This window comes from Botryllus schlosseri, chromosome 11, assembly GCF_051294905.1.
Source record: "Botryllus schlosseri isolate E-star chromosome 11, Bs_hap1, whole genome shotgun sequence".
In the NCBI taxonomy this organism is placed as follows: Eukaryota; Metazoa; Chordata; class Ascidiacea; order Stolidobranchia; family Styelidae; genus Botryllus; species Botryllus schlosseri.
The window spans coordinates 9,258,245-9,280,977 of NC_137246.1; the positions used below are offsets into that span (position 1 = coordinate 9,258,245).

The following is a 22,733-nucleotide window of genomic DNA, read 5'->3' on the forward strand; positions in this document are numbered from 1 at the left end:
CTGTCGCCAAACAGATATATCGCATCAATGTGTCGCCCGAGGGCTGAAGTCGGTGTATGCTAATCACGACTATTGATTGAATGCACTGGTGCGATTGACGTGATTTTAGTAACAAAATCAATTTGGTCAGTATCATCCTCCAATTTCCGCAATTACTGGTTCCGAAATGCGATAATGAGTATGTATTGGCGAAATAATCTGATGCCATTTACAAAGATTGCTTCCCAATACCGTTACCGAAGTCCGGACCATTATAATTTAACACTGTGAGACGCTAGAGAGTCAAAACAATACTTGCTCGCAGTCAGAAATTTCTTCCATTTTGTTTTTTTATTTTTTGTGTAATCATCCAGACTACTCATACATACATACCTCCAACACTAGTTTGTTGTCTTTATTTTAAGATCTGTAAGAAAGTTGATCATCGATTAGCATACAACGTTGCGGTTGCGGTTATTTGGTTGCTTGAGTGAAGAAATTTCTCAATATATGCGACGGGTCAAACCCAATTTGCTCGGGGGCCACATCTGAATGATGGCTGTCTTTATTCCATTTAACAGGCCAGATATTTTACTGGTGTTGTGTTATTCAGGCTCGGGTTAAACATGTTGAGGCGCCTTTCTGGACACGATGTAGCTTCATTGATAACACTGGTCTACACGATTTTTGTGCCAGGACTTCTTTTGGTCAATTACACCTTGTGTCGGGGCGCTGAATACGAAGCTGACGTTATGTTTGCTCCATCACGTAACGTTTTTGAGTTATTATATATGTTGAATAATTCTACTTTTTCGAGGTACTCAAGTAGATTTGGGATACTAGCAGTACTTACTGGAGTGGCAATGTTTTACAACTACTTCGACATCTACCTAAACAATATTCTGGATAAACTAATTACTTTTGCAATTTTGTTTTTGTAAAGTAGAAAGTAGATCAGACATAATATTGCACCACTTTAATGAGTTAAATTGTCATAAGACACTCGTAAAATAGCCTCTGAATAACGGTAACTGAGTATACTTTTCCGAATATTCTACCCATGGCGGGTGTCATTATAGTCATTTTGCATTACATGCGGCGATGTATCTTGCGATTTCGCATGTAGCCACCTCCGACTAACTGATGACAGTATGCGACCACCCTCCGCCCCACCAAATAAAATTAGATATTTACTGACTTTTAGTAATTCTCAGACCTTTCATTTCGTCTTCCACTTGAAGTAGTTTTGACATGTCTTAGAAATGACTACTTCTACTTGTAATTTAGTAGAAACACAAGGCGTCACTTGTGCTACTTGAGTAGCAATGCTGATCACTTCGACCGACTCTAGTTCATAGTAAAATATTACGGCAAATCAGAAACCACCAAAAATGCAAATATTTTTGTATTTTTAGAACTGGCGTTCAATCATTCAAAACACCAACAAAAAGCTTCGAAATTAACCAATCCTAATCTCTGGCTCTTTTCCAGCATAGAACACGTGGTATTTGGTGTAGGCCACAGACTGTCCTATGTCGAGGGGGATCGACTGTCCTAGAACCGATGCATATTTATTTCTAGTGTGAAGTAACACGCAATTAATGTGTCCTTTCATCTGGTTGTTTATGATAGACAATGCAAAAGAAGCCCTTTATGTCATGGCAATAAACCAAAAGAAAAACAGTTCAGAAACAACTTTTGTCGATTCCGAAAAATTGAATAGTATATTGAAGTTCTGTACCTCGAAGAAGCTCTTCAAATGATTCCGATAAAATGTGACAAAATATGGAAGAATTAGCATGATAAGTACAGGTGGTGGAGAATAATGATGATAAATTCATTCAAGTTATCATGATTAGCGCTTTTTACGTTGGAAAAGCAGACATCCTAGTTCTTTTAATGGTTCAAAACAAGATTAACGGGCCACATGCTCGGGTCATGTACCAGAGTGAACAATTCTCTTCTACATAAATATACCAACAATACAATGTTTATTGTTTGCAAACTTTTACGTTTTACGAAAGAGCAGTGTGCTGTCATAAAATGCATTGACCGATGGAGTCTGCAGGACGGATGTATAAAGACAGATAACGTATGGTACTAATTTAGATACGGAGATACTAATCACAATCTTTAAACGAAGAGTAATACATAAAGATGATAACTGCTACCGACTAAAATAGTTGCATCCACATATAAATTTATGGGTCGAAACCCAGGTTTCATCATTATAGATGATCTCAATAACAATATTTGATCTGTTGCTGTTGTACGCTGACCGTAATGTCACTAACGAAAACCGAAATTTAATTAATTTATGAAAATGAGAAAAATACATAGGCCTACCGAAAACATCCGAACTGATAGAGAAATTCTGACGACAGGATCAGAATCGGATTCAGCAACCTAAAATTAGCCTGAATCAATCATTAACATTTCTGGCGCAAAATTATTTTGAAATTTGTAGACCAGTGTAATTTTATAGAGCAAAAAGAGCTTCTGATTGGACGAAGATAGAGAATGACTGGATTCAAGTTCACAGAAAACTCACTCATTCTGTACTACAACTACCAAGGTTTCATGATAGATGATTTTAATGAAATTATTTCATCTGTTGCTGTTGTATGCTTACCGTGATGTCACTAACGAGAGCCGAAATTTGATTAATTTAAGAAAATGAGAAAAATCCATCAGAAAAAAATCAGACGTGAGGGAGAAATTCTGAGCACAGGATCGGATTCACCAACCTTGAATTAGCCTAAAGCAATCATTAAAATTTTTGACGCCAAATTTTTTTCGAAATTTGTACAACAGTGTAATTTATTGTGATGATGTAGCCTACACCAGGGCTGGGCAATTATATTTTCCGGTGGGCAAAATGTGAAGCAGAAAATGCATTGGCGGGTCGACACTAAAGTTTAGGTTTAGACTATATTCGGCGGCGTGCAGTTTATGTCTAAATTGAGAGCAGTGCAATTGCATTGTTAACATATGCTGCTAAGGGTAGTGTTAATATTAGGCTGCGATCCTAGCCCTGTGTTCACGCGTTAAAATTAATAAATAGATTTTATAGTCTAAATTGCAAGGAACCTTTCGCGGGCCACTCAGAATCGCGTCGCGAGCCTCACAATGCCCCGATTTGCTTTGGTGCCTCTGTCCGGGATAATTAACCGCAGCAGCGAAACAATAGGCTTATTGGTAGAGTTGCATTCCAGACAAAATTCAATTTAAAACAAAAAAAACATGACCCTTGTTCAAAACACGTTTTCTATTGTTTTTTATTTTATTAATTTTTAAGCCATGATGTCACTAGTATTTAATTGTGACGTCTCAGTTGATTGACATTGGCATAGGGTAAATATGGCTCCTTCGACAAAAAGGGCTTCCGACCACTTAAAAAAGATCTTTAACCAGGACAACATCGTTATGCAGCATTTTACGGTCGGCGGTGTTCATCTTCAGAACACCCGTACCAATGATCTATATCTGCATTCTATAGCTGTTGATCCGACGACGATTTCGAAGGTTCCAGCCACCCCACATCGTATGCATCGACTATATCGGATGCAAATCGTCCGTAAGCTCATACTGCATGTTATTGCGGAACTTTACACATTATGACATAATTACACAACGTTTGAAAAAACACTATTTTTAAAAAAGGCATTAGTTTAAACGTTTTAAAGAAAGCGTTTCAAGACACCGTTTGTTTTAAATACAACCCTACTTATAGAGATAGCCTCGAGCGATTTTCTACTCGATTCAATTCGGTAGTCATGAAATGGAAAACTGGAAGGCACTGTGGACGTCACCCGAAGGTGTATTTTTTTTGGTTTATTGGTTTGTAGGTAGGATATTCGGATACGTACGCCAGGAGTCATGTTCGAGGTATCAAAACGATTTCAGGCATGGTCATTGCGCTATATGAGGCATCGGGAGCGGCTTCGCAAACATTTTGATAACGCACTACTTTCATACAACTTTTTAGCAGGGTAGGCTATACACGATATCCTTGGCCGTACGTCGTACACGTGCCAACAAAACGTATTCAATTTGGATGAAAAATACGGAGGGGTAGCAAAATATCGGACATGCAATTAAATTGAAGATACATGTTCATCACGAGATATGATGTCCATGTAGTAAAATCTCGGACCTAGACTTGAGAAATACCAAGGATATTTTTTAGAGTGTTCCGGGCCGAATCATCCAAATTGAATACGTTTCGTTGGCACGTGTACGACGTACGGCCTAAGCCCAAACACTGGCTATTATATTAATTCCACCGAAACAGCTTGAATTGTGACATGAAGTTGGGCACTGTAGAACAGCGGTTCTCAACCTTTTTCTCGTCGCGTGCCAAAAGTGAAAAACTCAACTTTACTCCAAATGTATATAGTATTATTAAGTTGAACGGATTATAAAACTAGTTCGCTCGGAAATTTCAAAATCAATGCGGCCTTATCTGTTTATACGCCTCTGATACCCCACACTAACAAGCCAAAATTAAATGCGATGGCTGAAATTGTTTCTTCTCCACAATTCGATCTCTAGGCGGTGTTCAACGCAGACAACAGTCGCAGACAACAGTCGCACGCAATGCAGCTCCATGAAACATGTCTGACGCATGCGATTTCAAATTAGAGTGCATTATTTTCATCTGTGGGTCGCATTTGTATTGTATTTGTACTACCGTATAGTCGGATTTCAACGACTGGTCTATTCGATGCCGACCATTGTGACGACCGGACATGTCAATATAAAAGGTTTGAACCAACGGACGGTGGTCATTTTGGCCATGGTTTTATCGCTGTTGATCTTCTTTCACCATGCATTCAATGACGAAATTTCTTACATTGGAAAAAATAACGGATTTGTGAAAACTTGAATTTTACTTGAAAATGAATGCATGCACTGTATACGTAGTATCATTGTATTGTCGTGTCGGCGTGCGAATTAGTCTAAACAGGTGATCCTTATGCGATATCGTGGATCGGTATGACGCTTATCTGCCTATTTTTCGAATTTCCGATTTTGAAGATGACTTCAAGTTCTTCATCAAGATATGTCCAAGCCCCAAGTATCTTGTGAGCCACCTAAAAGCTATAATGCCCTTTTTACTATGATTCCTGATCTTATATCACACCCCACTTTCATTCTGAAATTTTATCAGATATCGCTTACATGCATAGGATGGTGATCAGGAACCTAGATAACGCTTTGACACTTGGGAAGGTATTCTGGTCTTTACCTCGGCCCGACTAGAACCTGCGACTCATTCGTGGAGTGAACCACTGCTCTATACTCACAAAAATGTACTCGAATACATATGCCAACTAATGGAATATTTTCAAATGCCACCGATTACGATTACTTAAAAATGATGCAATCGTCGCAATCGATTACGATTACAAATCGCGATAACAGTGTGTCTGGTCATGGACTCATGGGGTTGTGAATCGACTGAAAACCTTTGACGTCACTTCACTGTTGGATTAGCTGGCTCCTCCCAAATCCGCCACCAGCTCCAACGATTTGAATAGTATTGGCATTAATCAAACATAAATAAAGTTGTAAAGTGAATTGCATCTGACTTGAATACAAGTTCCCTTTTTTAATGTGGTATTAGTAGGTATTGTAAATTCTAAACTATATGAATTAGTATTGCAATTTACAATAGCATACACGAAATAATTTGTATGCCTTGTTGTATATACCATGGTTTGTCCTAATACGAATATTCAATCGTCGTGCGTGATTGCCGAAACCTGTTGAGTAGCGATTCAGAATTGAATCTCACGAAAGTATTTTCAGTTCTTGCGACTTGTGTCATCATTTCAAACGCTAATTATAAATCAAACGGTTGACATCACAGAAAATTTCTTCGGAATAGGCCACAAAAGGCTTGTGTGTCCATCCATTCCACCGAACGAAATAATCTTTAACAATTACAGTATATGAGAAACCAAGTTTGAATTGGCGTTTGTTCTGGTACGGAACTAAATTGAGTCCCAACACAACAAAAGCAGACGGGCAGCTGGACAAAGTTTTCGATCCGAAACGCCAGATTCACAAGAGGCCCTTGAAACGTCCGCGCGTCCATGTTTTATTGTGCTCCCACTAAACGCGTCGCATTCATCACATGGAGACCGTTTTCACAAGTTCCTTTCTTTTGATCAACGACCGAGCCACTCCACATATCACATGGAGGGCCCGATCTGGAGTGGCGCGCTCGCATTATTAGTAATCCGGCACCGAAATATTAGTCACTTTATGAGGACGAAACTCAATGGGAATACAACGGCAGGTATTTTCACACATCCGCCTCCGTGCAGCCGGCCAGCGAGCCTTCTCGGTCGCGCAATATTCATCGCAATGGTTTAGCATCGTGACGTTATCGAGACTCCCCTCATGCTCCATTGCCACAACTGTATTGCTATGGATTAATTTCTAGCTTGCGGGAAACCTACAAATGTTTATTTACGATCGCAGGCGTCGTAAGGGGAGTTCGGGTCACGTTTTTTCAACATAATTTTTTTTTGACTTGGTTTATCGCCATTGGAACCACCACTGTGCTTGAGATCAGGTAATAATCCAACCATATCGTGCAATCAATTACTAAAACACCTCAGTTTTTCATCTCAAGGTGCTCTTTATTCTTGTCTGATGTAGGCCTACCACAATTTCTTATTCATGTACAAATAGCCTACAATGCTTTTTTCTCACTGGACAACAATTTTGATTACCTGGTTCATTGTATGACCATTAGCTATCGCAATCAGCAGTTACCAACGCAGCCCCCCATCAACGTCTGAAGACCAGGTGACAGACATGTGTCAAATGTATTCTTATATTTTCTATCCACAATGACCTTGCATATTTGAAAACATTTTTCATCTTTTTGATTATACATGATCCTTATATTGTCTTTATAACAAGCTTGGCACACTAATAACGCGCGATTGGTATCTGATTGATCAATATTTACCAAAATTCGACATCTCTTCCGATTATTGATACAAATCAACGAATTACATTATAACCAGTGGCTTTGGGATGAAAATTCGCCCACTTGGATTATCTAAATATGTTTGAGTATACTAATAGACGCAATGACTCATAAAGGCAATAAAGGTGAGCAGATTAGGATTAATTACATTTTAACTCGACCCGGTGACATCTAAACATCCTGTCCGTCTTACCCATGCATTTGGTTTTATATCTTGCTCATCAAGTAACGTAATCAAACATCCTAACGTATCCGCCAACTCCTGCTAGTCCCACAGGCGCACACGCTACTGCGATATAACAATTCGCGGGGAAATGCGCTAGCAAACTGAAGTTCTAGAGCTGTATTCACGTATGGAAGTACTACCTAACCGTCAAGTAAGGGTCCTCAGATGAAGCAATTACTGATACAAACAATAATAAATATCGCAGTTCGATTGGACTCCATATTATTATGACTTTCAAGCTTCTCAAACGGCCCTGGATTGCGCTTAAGATAACTTCACTGGCAACTTGTCTTCCAGTCCATGGCCCTTCAGCAAACCTATCAACGCTGAGTACGAGTTCCTGAAAAGGGTTAAAGGGACGTGGGATTATCAAATGTATTGGAAATGTCACTGATGTTATATTTGTGAAATAAACCTTTAAATCATTTGGACTTAACAGCGAACACAATGTCAAAAATAATATGGTTGGAGATAGTATTGTTCACATTAATCATACATGTTGCCTGTTACAGGGGTTCGGTTACAATCATCGGTAAACTATTGGTTCTGTATTGTTTACCAAAGAAAGACCAATTTGAGTAGCATATTTTGACAAGATTTTATAATATTTTGAAAGATCTTAATGTAATTGCGTAGCCACTTACTGAATTTAACAAAATGGCGACGTACATGAGGACTGGATTGTGACAGGTCTAGCGGTTTACCGAATTCGATGTTCAAAATTTGCTTTATTAGACAACATATTAGAGTTTATGTATTTTTCATGATTACCCCAGGCAGATGCAGCTACCAGTTATGAAAGGGTGCATCAGTCGATTGCAAACTGCCGATAGCTATGGGAATGGGCGGCTTTCAAATGCCAACCCAGGTCAACAAATCAAACGAAAGCTCATATTTCCATAATTTTATTACATAAACGATATAAATTTCATCTAGCAAGCAAGGACGGAAGACAAAATGACCAAAGCAACCAGGAACATTTTTCATTATTATTCATCTGGTAAGATACAAGTCGGCATATACAGCAGGTACTATCAGGGTAGGGATCTCTTGGGGGCGGAAAGCCACTCGCGACTTGACACAGTATAAAATGCCCAATTCGTTTTTAAAAAATTTTCAAGAGGAATAACATGATACGAGTAATGCGATATGCACAGTGCACAAGAGCGTATATATTATCCCCGCCCTGGAAATATATTTCGCGGATAGCGCTGGAATGGCGTGATGGCTTGTAAAGAGAAGACTAGTGCAACGAAAATCCACTCGGCAGTTATAAAATTTATAAAATTTATATGATTTATAAAATGACTTCCGAAATATACGTTTTAAAATCATCAGGTCCAGGTGTATAAAACTTGTGACGAAGCAATGCCGTCAATGGTTTGAAACCAGCTAAGACAGTGGTCCTCAGCCTTTTTGTCTTCGCGGGCCCCTTTTGGATCGTCACGGACCCCAGCGGACCCCCCAGTTTTAGTGCAAATTTATGTGCAGCCGTCATCTGTCAGCCGTCAACTGTAGGCTAGTGATAAATAGCAACAAATGACCTTTCATGTAAATAACATCGTAGAAACGGGTAGGAGTGCTGTAGCGAATTATGTAGCTGCATTTTCTCAAATACTCGGTCGTGTCTTGAAAATCTACGCGGCCGATGAGATTTGAACAAGTGCAGAAAATCCATTTTCATAAACATCGGTGGTGGCAAATGTAATATTTACGCGTAACGCTTCAGACGACATTTTTGGGTATGATATATATATGGCAACAAAATTGAGACATATAATGTCCAGCCTATATAGGCATTTCTATCTAGCAGCTCATCTTGAATTTTTTCGGGATTGGAATAGCGGTTATGTGTATCACAGGAGAAAAAGGATTTTTGAAACAAATTATTTTCGAAAAGCCCAACAAAACATCTCTAAACAGCAATATGTTATAGGCTATAGGCAGTTAAAACGAGTTTGCTCATTATAATATTTCATCTGCGATGGTGAGTCCTACAGTTTGAGTAGTTATGAAGCGAAATTGCCTCCTGATTTCCCTAATTAAAAAAATACAAATTAAGTTGTCAACAATTTTGCAAATTTGGAGGTTTCGCGGACCCCCGCCTGAGAACTACAGAGCTAAGATATATGTGGAGTGCGCAACTTCTTTAGAAAACTCACATACCAAATTAATACTGGTTACTTTTCTGCATCCAAACTTTGAACTATAGGTAATTTTGATGTCATCTGTACTCATTATGTCATAATGGAACAGAATTTAGCAGTATTACAATTTCTAGCCCACTCCAAAAAGAAATCCGCTCACTTCATAAAATTTTGTTCATTCTGGACTCGCTTGAACAAATGAAGAGCACGCGTTGCATTTTTAACAACCAACTAACCATATAAAATAAACCGGTGTGTACATCATTCACTTATGATGCTAACTGTAACACGCTGGGTCATTGCAAAGAAAGTTCGACTGTTTGCCAGTCATGAGCGTATGGTCCACCAACCAAGCGAACCGGTATTGAATAGTTCTATCATCCGGCAACGTGGTTCAGACAAGACTCAGTGCCGCTCGATTTTCTTTATAGAAAACACTTGGAAACTAACTTGGGTAAATCGGTATCCTTCCGCATCACAACTGGAATTGGAATTGTATCAAGCTTTACAAAATCTACATGGTGAGTTCATTTTACTATCGATATTATAATCATTTCACAATTAACGGGGTTTTATATCCCGATAGCTTGAAGTTATCAATAACATGTTAAATAGAATATGTCGAGGCAAAAAGTCTCGCCCCTTTGTTGGAATATGATTTGGCGGGAATACATAAATGAAAAATAATATATTGCCTCAGCGAGGCGTCGTATAGTATGACGAAAGCAGCAATTTCAAAAAGTCACGGAACTCGGCTGTTGTTAATGAGCCCGTTGCAAGGGTTCAGCTGGCGCTCGAGTGCCATACACTGCAGCCTGAAAGCCCTTCACATACAATGACGATAGCTCTCGAGCGAATATTACGCTGGCAAAGGGCACGGAATCACACCACGGACCATTAACGGAGCGGACAATTATTTCACCGCCAACTGTAATTAGGAATAAAGAAAATTCTTTGCCGTGATTTACACTTTACAATAGACCGTGTTTGACTTGCCACGAAAAATTGAGATTCTCTAACGGCGCCCCTTCGCTCCAGAAACAAGGGACTACACACGATCAGTCGAACCGAGTGACTAGAATATTTGCCTGTTACATATTGCAATTCCGCAGACCGCATATACACTCTTGAAAAATAACATTGCGTGCCAAGAAAAACAGAGATCTAACGAATTCATCACATCGTTTAAAAAAGTGCAAGGCATCGGATGAAAACGAGTCAAATACACCAATCAGTATGCAGGTATATCCTGGGGGGTGTACGGGATTCTATTCTAGTTTACCGCCTTTTCGCGGCTTCATGAGTGAAACACGGAAAGAGAATCTACTCCACCCCTGCCCTGCGTTATATCTTCATAATAATTGGCGGCGTTAAGTAGTTATTACCTAGTTGAATGGCTGTGAAAGCACAATTTCGTACCAGCGAGTGCCTTCTATATCTGATTTCCACCTTTACAGTACAGCGTAAATCGGCGAAATACACGATTTTAGTTGACAGTGTAGAATAGGTGAGGATTTGGATTTTTATACGTAGTGACTATTACTTGAAGAACGTGTGTCGCAGACGGCCTACGTAACGGAAACGTAGCCTTGGACCATATGATTAGGGCAAAAGACAGGCAATTAGGCCCACTACCGCTTCGGACCAGGCCACATAATACACGAATGTACAGAACAAACATTTGATGATCTCGACTCCATCTCAGCATTCCACATTATAAACAGTCCCCGAACTCCACTCTTCAATAATTTCTGCAAATGCGCCTAGCGAGATTACTCTATGTTCGAAAGAAAAAGAAAAATTACGATGAATGTAGAATTTATTCAGAGATTTCGTAGTATTATGCGCTGCAGAGACAATGCAACAGAGAGAACTTTGGAAACGTGAAATACGGAATCGGACACCAATTCAGTCGACATCAAAATTAATAATATCTAATTCAGAGGCCGTTAATAATCTTCGACATTGAAACCCAATCGTTCTATTATCAAGTGTAGAAGTCATCTTGTTTGCATATCTTTAAAACATTCGTCTATTGCTAACAATAAACGAAACCTAGAGCTAAAAGAAAACTCAACTTCACATCCGCTCAATGAAAAGTCATCGATAGCCTTGATATGAGAATTCAGAAACTGATCAGTGACTATTCTGCAGAACGAACTTCTATCTTCTATAATGGATATAATTATACACTAACTAAATTACCAATTTCGCACGCGCATGCTGATCCCATGAACATAAATGCAGCAAATCGTTTACTTATTCGTAACTTGCACAGAATCATTCTCATGCCCATAAGAATGTCACACTAATCGGTATACACGCTCTTTATAAGCAAAAATGGGTACATTGGTACGACGTTGTTGAGTTATCGGTCGGTCACGCCGGATCAAACATACGTTTGGGGTTATCAGTATATATTAAACATGCGATAGCTCCCATCGGTATATATGAAACATGTGACAGCTCCCGTAAAACAGACTAATGACGCCATATTGTTATTGCACAAGAATTGCTTTAGTTTGCAGTCCGAGTTTTCGGTACGACTTCGGAAGCAATACTTGTCAAGATTTATCGAATTAATCTAGTCTATGTGGGAAAGATTCGCGTTCTTTGTGTTAGAATTGAGGGATGTCGATCACCAAAAGTGTACATAGGTGATTGGGGTCGTCTAAAGAGCAGAATTGACGCCGGCTCATACGAGAGAGATAAAAGACAGAGAAAGAGCGCCGGATGAGAAATCTACCGGGGCCTCAGCCGACACACCTTCGACTTCGCTGTAGGATAACACAAAATGTCGGCGGCGATAAAAGGAGCTTAGTCGCGGAAGAGCATTTATCGAGAGCAGACATAACTACAAGTTACAGATAGATATCATTGCTCTGATATATCAACACAGAGTTATAGACGGGCAATAATCGGTTACGCTATTTACAGAGTTTGGAAGATCGTATATAGTAGGCGTTTCTTGTAAACACAAGGGATCACGCCGGCTTTGGTTTCATATCCGTACCATTTTCTAGACATGTCACTGAGCCCTAAACTTCAGCAATCGTCCACGACTACGCGATTTTCCGTGATTGACATCTTGAATCCGCTAGAGCAGCAGTCGTACGGGGGTGACGACAGTGGGCAAAGCACCAGCGTGGAAAGTAGCGCTGACAGCTGCAGAGAAAACAACGCAATCTACAATCAAAATCAAATCTTATCGTTAGAAAACTCTCATCCGCATTCACTGAGCGGCGTACATCATTATAGCAACCACACCGATCACACCGAATCCGGAACGGTTTCAATAGCGACAATGGACCCGGGATCCTTAGCCGCCGTTTCTGCCGGACTGCACGTGCCTTCGATGGGTGAACAGGGCGTGATAGGATCGATGTCTCCGCCAGGCAATCCCTTGCAACTGTACCGACATTCTCTGGGTTCACATCATCACCAACCGCAACAGTTACAAGTGACGACGCCATACCCATGCATGAACTCTACCTCTGCTATGACGGGATTGAACGGAAGCTACAATTTGCACAGCATGCCGCCAACTCAATCATCGTTCCATTCCATGAATGCGACGGGAGCGCCAGGGACAGGTTACTGCAACGGTGCCATGACGGATTTGAGCCACCACAGCTACGTGCCGTCAGCAACGGCGAACGGCTGGTACAGCCCGCCGACGAATCCAGACCCGCGCTTTGGCGGCGTACAAAGTGAGTTACTATTCATAATCGCTGTCTTAAGAAAGCCATACTATCCTAGAACACTAGAGGAATCAAAGCCTAACAACCCTTATATCATCCGTAACAGAGGCTTCAGACTTGAAGTGTGTTTCAAAATGCAGTTAAGGGCATTCATGAGTATGCTCGCATATCGCCTCGACAGGTATTCTTGAGATCCTCCAGTCATCACTAATGTAATATCGATATCAGGAACGAACCAATACCACTAATAATTTTGTATTAGCCAACAACCACTCTATAAGCCCTTGCGATAGATCAGGACAACAATCGATGTCTTGAAGTGGTCTAACCAACACTTTCCGCCGGCCACCAAATGCAAATCGAGGCGTTATCCGCGAAGGGTCATCAATGCATTCTGAAGAGGTGTCAGTGTTGGCTAATCCAATGACAATTTTACTGTTGGGTAAACGAGGTAAACAATGTAAGGAGCTGTCGAAGTTGTAAATATAGAGTGGGACGTTGGCTCTACCAAGCTTGAATCAATAATGCATTATATTTTGTGTGCGTTTGGATGCAGCTTAACGAATTACCGATAAATGCCGCAATATTCAAGTTTATTTTCTCGTGCGCTACTGATGCAACCGATGGTTAGATGTAGACCGTCGTAGTGTCGTCCCAGTTTTCGGGAATTCAAACCTCTTTTACAATATGATCTTTTCGATTTGGAGATATCCCAGTGTATTTGGCTCACCGTTGTTTGCGAGGCAATCAACAAAGTCAACGATTCTCGATTCACAAATAAACTAATCGAACTCGCACCAGATAACAGGATACTCTTATGAACCTGTCGCTGTATACGGTATTGTTTGTGCAACGAATAACGTCCTGTGCAAATAGCGCTAATGCCGGCTTATGTCCCAGAACAGGGGCATATCTTCAGAGTCGGGAGATTGCCTCTCGCAGATTTCAATCTGGCAAGCCTGGCATGTTCGCTTGCTAGTTGCTCGATACTAATTTAGTCACGGCGCAACAAATCCAATATGTATTTCAGCGGTGTAAACCGCACCGTATTTCATACGTGGTTATTATCGCTAAGATAATAAAGATTTTAAAATGTAGGACCATCTTCCATTCGCGTCGTCTCAGTATTCCGTTATTACTCTATGACCGATATTGCTAAATTCTAAGGTAAACACGTGCCAACTGGACCGGTAAAACGTTATAATCATTAACTATTAGATTATTATTTGTTGAAGCAAGGTTCCGCGCAACCCCAAAGCGTTGTGGAAAGAAGCCATTTTGCGAGTAGGTCGCAAGTATCGATGACGCTGCCATTTTGAAATTCTAGACCTCTGATAATGGCCTGGTGATTTTAGGACAAGCAAACAATGCAAACAGATACGTTCATTAGCCGAAGAAAAAACCGTTGCAAATAGAGTTCCGAATGATCGCTCAACGGGTATCAAATGTACTGCACGTGTCTTATGAAATGAGGTTGCTTGCTTCCCTCTTTATCACCGAGTCAATCTGCCCCATAAAAATCACTAGTAATCTGCAATTACGACGGATCTTTATCCCCTGCGCATTTTCACACCGATACGAGCTAAGAAGACGTTCGATTAGGATTTTTTCATTGATTGTTGCATTGGTTCATCAGATTTGCTACAGGTACACAGCTTATATATCGAATTATCGGAAATGTCCGCTGTCAATTGCAACGTAGCAAACCAACGAGACCTTGGATTTAGACCCGAATCACCTATAATTTCGCTCAAAAGGCTAATCTTATTGATCATCATTTTGCAATCGTAAGATGTTCGATCTGAATTGATAAGTTCGTATATAAGAACTGCAAACATTGTAACAGAAATTAAATTGTTCAAATCAAAGCAAGTCGATTTCTTAGCTATAGATTACCATCAACAAAAAGTTGTGACATCATCAGGATCTTTGTATCAGAATAGCGACATAGTTTCGGAATTAAAAATTTTACATCCCCATTCGACCAAAATGAAAATTGCACGCTTGCAAGTGGCAACATTTCCAATCGATTAAAACGCCTTTAGTCATACTAAACCAGAGGTTGAACTTAGGTCGCCGTCTTCTCGGGTTCGGGTAAGCTACGGGCCGGACTGAGTTCGGGTGCGACTTTATAAAATATTTCGATCTTTCATCGCGTCAAATTACCACTCGGCTAATGAACGTTTAACTAGTTGTCTTGCACAAACCACGCTGCAATAAACCTACGGGTTTGTGGCTCGGGCTTACACATGTTACAGGTTCGAACTGCAATGAAATAGGCTGTTTTATTAAGTCGTAACATGGTTACTTGGTCTTCATATGCAATATATTTCCAGAATATTTCAGAAAGCTTTAGATAGCTATAGAGAATTAAATATATATATAAACTGAATATTATAGTATGCGGTTCTGTAATTTGCATTGTGTCATTTTTCAGTGCAACGTTATCTGAGTCCATCGCCAGGGATGGGCATGGGTTCGATCGGCATGAATATGGGAATAGACGGGATGCACAAACCGATTTTGCCGTCGTCACAACGTCGAAAGCGACGCGTTCTTTTTTCACAAGCACAGGTAAAATTCCAGAATCCCACAGAACTTGCTGATGCCGCCAGCTTATTGCATAATGTGCTCATGATCTTCAAATTGTTAGGAGTTGGGAGTGAGGAATGAAGTCCATAAATGCGCGGGGCGTACTTGACCGGTATACCACCATTTTCACCAAACCCATTCGGCTATATTATGCGTTATATGGTCAATATATCGCAGTATCTTCGTATATAATTGGACCGTACACAATGTTCGTGGTATCAAGTTTGGATGGTATGATATGGAACCAAATCATAGGATTTGGACACACTGTATTACAATCAAGCTATACAATTAAGATTTACCAATAAGATTCTGTGCCCGCAATGTCATCTTCTTCGCATTGCTAGATAGTAACAGTGTAGCATCATTGGGCGTATTATCGTATTTTAGGACTAAGATAGTGTACTTGTTTTAACTGGAACGGACGAAATTTCCAATCTATAAATACGAAATTAGAAAGAAATAATTTCTTGCTACGAATAAAACTTGTCAAAATACTGACTACATAGCTAAACAAAATACGCTGACGATCATTGTATCAATTACTTTTTAAGGTATTTGAACTGGAAAGAAGATTCAAGCAACAGAAGTATTTATCTGCACCCGAAAGGGAACACCTTGCACAAATGATCAGACTCACGCCGACTCAAGTGAAAATATGGTTCCAAAACCATCGCTACAAGAATAAACGCGCGCTGAAAGAGAAGGGAAGCGACTCAGATCCGTCACCTGGCTCGGTAAGAACATCTACTATACCAGTGGTCGGGAACCTTTTTTGTCCGAAGAGCCATATTGGCCCTATTTTTTCCATCTCAACTCCCAAAGAGCCATACATGCCAATCAACTGTTACGTCACAACTGAAAATCTGTGACGTCATGGTAGCACTAATTGGAACTCACTACATGGGATTCCTCGTGTGTGCCATATTTTCTCTGTAAAAACTGGTATTTATTGTTCGAAAATAAAGCTCGAAACGAGAGTTAAGGCACAGACGGGCCAATCCTCACCATTGATAACGAAATTCATCGTAAGTAGCTTAGAATTTATTATAACTGATGTTCATCGAATGTTACTTTCACACTGATTTCGAAAATCTAAATACTTATCGACTTCTCAAAGTATTTGGCGGTAACATAACGTTTCGCTACACGCATACATTTTATCGCCGGTACCACACACACAGAGCTATGTACTTACCAATCAATAACGTGGATAGCTATGGCGTTGTTTGTAATTCGAGTTTGTAATTGTGAATGTCACATCCACAGCAGTTCATTTCACGCCGTCGATCAGGAAGACAATGTGTATTTGAAAACAGCGTTTTGAAATGGGCGTCGCAATGTCTGCTATGCCCTTTGATTAATCAACGTATCGCATAATTCAAGATTTCGAGTCGGCTACATAGAATTCGCGAGTAATATTGGCCGCCGGCGTGATAGTCACCTAAATTTGATGATTTTGAAAAGAGGGGGTCCGAGCCCCCAAACCTGACGACGGCATTGTCTTTACCTCTCAAAGAAATCTTTATAATGCCACGAGAATAATTATTCTGACCGTGATGGAAATTTACCAACAAGTCGCTGCAATATTGATCAATTCAGTACAAAAATAAATATTTGGCAAAGAGCCATATCTTATACCCAGAAGAGCCATATATGGCTCGTGAGCCATAGGTTCCCGACCACTGTACTATACGCTGGTTTTATTGATGTATCTGTGACGTCACAGTCAAACAATTGTATACCATTACGTACATAAATGTAGAGGTAAAATTACATCGTCGTGTTTATGACTGTACCGGTCTCTCGAGGTTATAAATTAATCGCATAAACTGGCATATTTCAATAATAATTGTGCAATGATATAAGACGCAATAAACATAGACGAAAAATCGCTTACCTATAGAAGTGTAGTACCAAATCTACTATAACTAAATGTTTTGGTTGTTGTAGTCAATGTAGTGGAATAAATTGTGTCGTTTCAAGGCTTAATCTGTCATGTTTCGTCAACGATAAGTTTCGTATCGTATCATATGAGAAACGCGCAACCCTTCGAAGAAATGCACCGGATTGCTTCATTCGTTGCAGTCATTTCTCTTTAAATTAAGCTGTATTATAATATCTGGATCACAGTCAAGGCAAAATTCGTACCAACAAAAATCGGGACTATAGTAATAACAATGTCATATTTGTAATGGTGTTTCTGCATATGTCTGCATATGTTCTATCAATCAGGGCTTACGACATTGCTGATATTCGTGACTTAGAATCAACCGTACAGTTATGGGCACCACTGTATATAGCAGCATCGTCTTGTGAATCAGATTAAGTATAACAGACTCTCTCGATGTCCACTCGGATATCCGGGTGTCATATACGTAACGTCGTACTCCTGGAAACAACAGTTTATTTCGGTACATAACTTTTATATGCCTACGAAGAAAATTATGCTGGTGTGGCCCCATCAATAAGAACTTCGTTCATTTGAAAAACTGGAAGCATACAGTAAACTGCCGTCATAATCCTAGAATTCTATTCGAGTCAAAACATATAATTTTGATATTAGTCGTCTCGGAATAGTGTTCTCGATTATTTGCGCCATACTGCTACACTTCATCGATGCAATGTTGTATCTATAATACGGCCGTGAGAGTAGAAGCGATTATATTGTAAATATATATAGTTATTAATGGAATAGAAATAATCCCGATTGGCCATTTGTTTGAATACCCTACATCCAGCACGCACAATGGTAATAGGTTCCCATTTCTGAAAATCTTTGTGTTTGGAGTAGGGTTGCATTTAAAACAAATGGTTGTTTAAAATACTTTGTTTAAAACATGTTTAACAGTGTTTTAAACAATTACCTTTTTTAAAGTGTGTTTTTTAAGTTGTATATTATGCGATAAGTGTGTAAACACTTTCCAACAACATGTTCCATGAGCCTACGGACAATTACCACCCGATATAGTCGACGTACGCGATATGAGCTTGGAAAGCCACGAAATAGTCGGTTCAACAGCTATGGTACGTAGGTGTAGATCATACGTACGGAATGCATGTTCTGATGATGATGACCGCCGACCGTAAAAATGCTGCATGACGATGTAGTCCTGGTTAATGATATTTTTGGTCCGAATATGACAGGGGTTGGAAGTCTATTTCGTCAAAAGAGCTAAATTTACCCTATATTTTCAATTGTCTATACCAAGCCCCTATGACGTCACAGTTGAATATTCGTGATGTCATTGCGTAAACCAAACACAGCGAAAACAGGTTTTATACATGGGCCTTGTTTTAAACAGGTTTGTATCAAACACAACCCTAGTTTGGAGACCTATAGCTATAACTATATAACATAAGACGTATACGTGCGGTCTGATATAAGTTAATCAGAGGTGGTCAGTTAACGAAGTACGAAGTAAGATTTTAGACTGCTTCTATGTAACCGTTTTCATATTGTTAGGCCAAACTGGGCGTAGAATACTTTTTCTTTTACTTGAAAATCGCTACATCTATTTAAACTTGAGTAGAAAAGGATGACCTTACTTCTACTTCTACGTAAGCAACAACATTCACTACTTTTGACCGCCTCTAAACTAAATAATTTTGTTTTTCCAACCAGAGTCAACAATCTAGCGAAAGCCAACCCATCACTCAATCAAGCCAACATCAGCAACAGGCAAACAACATCCAACAATCCTATTCGCCGACTGTTTCCGGCGAGGTAATCAACGGTCCCACGCCCGAAAGCACAACCGGACACGAGGCTACGGAGTCACGAGCCGAACACCACCAGGACCGCGACGACCAATCCCCCAGAAGAGTCGCCATACCGGTGTTAATCAAAGACGGGAAGCCATGTAACGGTGCTGACATTGGTGCCGGTAATGACGGGATGAATACAGATCAAATGGACAGTGCCAGCGACAACGTTGACGATTGCCGGGTACAGATAACTCCCTACGCTAACAGCCAAGTGAAAACTGAAATGCCGGCCAATAACGAACAAAATATCTGTATAGGTGGCTCACTTGGGCCCATGACTCAAAACCACTACGTAAACACCTCGAGCCATCAAGACCTGATGAGTGTGAACGTAGCTTCGTTAAATGGAGACGCCGTGACGCAAATGACGTATCACACCCTTCAGGGACAGCATCACCCGCTGGGCACAACTAATGCGGTGGTAAATAACTCTCTCATTTACGGGATTTATAGGTGAATGAGAACATCGCGGCTTGATGCGGTGCGATATCTTTGAACGGCTATCGTTCGTGCATTTGAAATATTCGAAAGAAAACGAAATTTCACAGTCGCAATCCTAAAACATGTATTTTGGTGAACTCAAAAAGTACCCTATTTACGTTCCAAACAGCACGCGAATTTCTAAGCAAAACCTAGCTGCTCTAGCACAAGAGATTGTCAGACTAATCACTTACCTGCATGGCATAGGTATATGCCACGCTCATCAGACTGGGTCATACGCTACATACATTTGTATACGCGCATGATGGATTACTCGCCGACTGAAGTGTACATGTCAAATTGTACACCCGCAGTGGGGCGGTTTTTGGAACGTTTCAAATACTTTGAATAACTTTTGGCATTTGCTAGAGAGCACATCCTTTTTTCTACGTCATATTCCTCGGGCGTTGACATGTGAGTCTGGTTGCGGTTGACTTGTTTGGCCAAATGTAGCTGACGTCACTAGGAAAACGACTTTCGCTCAACGATATACTTGAACGTGACCGAGTATGCATTGTGATATCATACTGTTTTCCGAATTACTGTAGCTTTGCGTTCATCCGGAGAGTGACGTACATGACACTAATTTGCGATGCTACATTTCTTGCCAAATACTCTGTTCCATTGTGAATTCATGTTATATTGCCGACACAAGTCACTTTTTGTCATAAATAAACATTCGTTTATCACCTCGCTTCGTCGTCGTATGTTTGCAGGCGTATACAACTCGCGCAATTTCGTATCGCGTCGACCTAAAAGGCAGCCTCCAACGGTTGGATATTTAGAAGCGCGAATATCAACTCGTGTCCCGCGCTCCTACAATAGAACATTATTTTCAGTTTTATCTTCTCCAAACAACCGGATCGCTATCTTGGTCAAATAGAGGGTCGTCTTCTTTTCGTCCCATCCTGTTTCACGGCGTATTTACCATGCGAGAGTGACAGCTAAACTACGTTTGAGAATGCGACTAGCACGACGCCGAGTCTACACAATAATGATTGATACATAACTGTGGCAATCAGCATATAATATAGGCCGGCTAGCATATAAGTTTAGTAGACTTATAATCAGCCAACGGCATGTAACGTAAGACTTGCATTGGCTTCTTGCGAATTGACTTCATTGGAACCACACCGAAGGTGTCATAACTCATAAGGTGTCAAATGTTAATGGTACCAAGATGAATAAAGTTAAAATAATATTCCTGGTTCTACTAAAGAATTTTTACCTACATATACCATAAGAGTCAAAGGTGCCGCCTTTGTGTTCTCGTCGCCAGAGTTTCAACCACATGTTGAATCAACCAGTTAAATTTCCGTGATCAATGTCAAAATATACGAGATCCTTGTCGATCAATAATTATGACTTTGTGGGAATGCCCAGCTGCCATAGAGCTGCATTTGTGGGGGTTCAATGTTCGGGGAACCGGACATTGTTGTTTTTACTATTATATTTTTATCATCATTATAATTTCTACATGTGATTCAGAGATTTTCAGTGGCGTTTGGCGGTTAGACATACTTCAAATGGATCTCAATCCTTTAGGCTGTTATGCAGCAGGCTTCCTCTGCACATGACCAAGAGCGTATTCGATCATTTCATGTGGACAGGCAGATTTGATTGCGACTAGCTTTCGGAAGAATGAAGCATAAATCTCAATACAATGAACGCGCATAAGTCATGAAAGCTCCGCCAAATACAACAAAATATTTTATCCCACCAACAAAGAGAAATTATGTATAGCTCGGGGGAACTGCGGATTACAACATATTTCCCTTGGAATGAATGACTTATATCTGTTTTTCTTTGGTGCAACCGTTGACTTCAATCGTTATATATATCATGGAATAGTGAAATTCGATGTAGCAACGCGTATGTGGTGTAGCGGAATTTCCAAACCACAACTACCTAGCATTGCTGTCTATTTAACTCGTACGTTTTATTTTGATTCAGCTCACAGTATTCAAACAAGAACGGCTACACCACATGCAGATTGCAACACAAAATCGGAGCTGTAGAAACAGGCGGATCTGAATTTAGACACCCATGTATTCATTACACTGCCATCAAAACAATTGGCGAGTGTGTTTCTTAACCGATATACGCAGTTGCAGCATGTTACGTCAAGATATACCGCAACGTTTGATAGCGCCAATAGATGTTGACAGTAATGACAGAGCGTTAATCCTTAATCTTGTCTAATGCTCCATCGCTTAATTTCTCACAGTATTGGATAGACTATCGTGCAAACAGCATCATATAAATCACCCTATCTGCCTGTGATGAAAAATCACCAATTGTGTGAATCGATTATAGTTAGGCTAATTCTATATATTATGAGCGCAAAAACACCACGACGACAAACAGAAAATCGAATGGAGAGTGAATTTAATTCCACCCATATTAGGTTAACGACTCTCTACCTACGATTTAGCCTGGTCACATTCCAATTCTCTCAGTGTTATTATCTCTAAAGGATGAGGTAATTTCATTTATTCCTACGCATTCAAATAACCGGAAAATGTTGGCGTTGGGATCCCGTCGAGGCTTCTATAGGTCCGAGAGAGGAGCAGTACGGGTCACCAATATCATAAGTTTGTGTACTATGCAAAGTCGTTTTGACTATGATGTGGTAATATACGGAATTAAAATTCATTCGGTTTAAAGAAAGTCTAATTCAATTTGAAGATATAAGTATCTTCAACTTTCACAGAGACCATAAAAACTGCATACATAATATATATACCGTACAATATAATATAATATAATATAATATAGAAAAAAACGATCCGTATCAGTAGCAACCGGGCACTACAACGGAATGGTTACAT

General features: G+C 40.1%; 1 protein-coding gene across 1 annotated transcript; it reads left to right on the forward strand.

Moving 5' to 3' along the window:
• Positions 1–12,061: 12,061 nt before the first annotated feature.
• Positions 12,062–20,596, forward strand: LOC145451071 (uncharacterized). Its single transcript, XM_080329561.1, has 4 exons — positions 12,062–13,071; positions 15,500–15,636; positions 16,209–16,391; positions 19,280–20,596. Exons 1-4 carry the CDS (start codon positions 12,387–12,389, stop codon positions 19,877–19,879), a joined length of 1,605 nt encoding a protein of 534 aa, XP_080185687.1. The 5' UTR covers positions 12,062–12,386; the 3' UTR covers positions 19,880–20,596.
• The last annotated feature ends 2,137 nt before the right edge of the window (positions 20,597–22,733 follow it).

Excerpts from the sequence above, each read along its gene's own strand:
- LOC145451071 (XM_080329561.1), top strand. The coding sequence starts at position 12,387 with ATGTCACTGAGCCCTAAACTTCAGCAATCGTCCACGACTACGCGATTT. Across the intron at positions 13,072-15,499 it reads GCGCTTTGGCGGCGTACAAA|TGCAACGTTATCTGAGTCCA; the intron begins GTGAGTTACTAT and ends GTCATTTTTCAG. Across the intron at positions 15,637-16,208 it reads TTCTTTTTTCACAAGCACAG|GTATTTGAACTGGAAAGAAG; the intron begins GTAAAATTCCAG and ends TTACTTTTTAAG.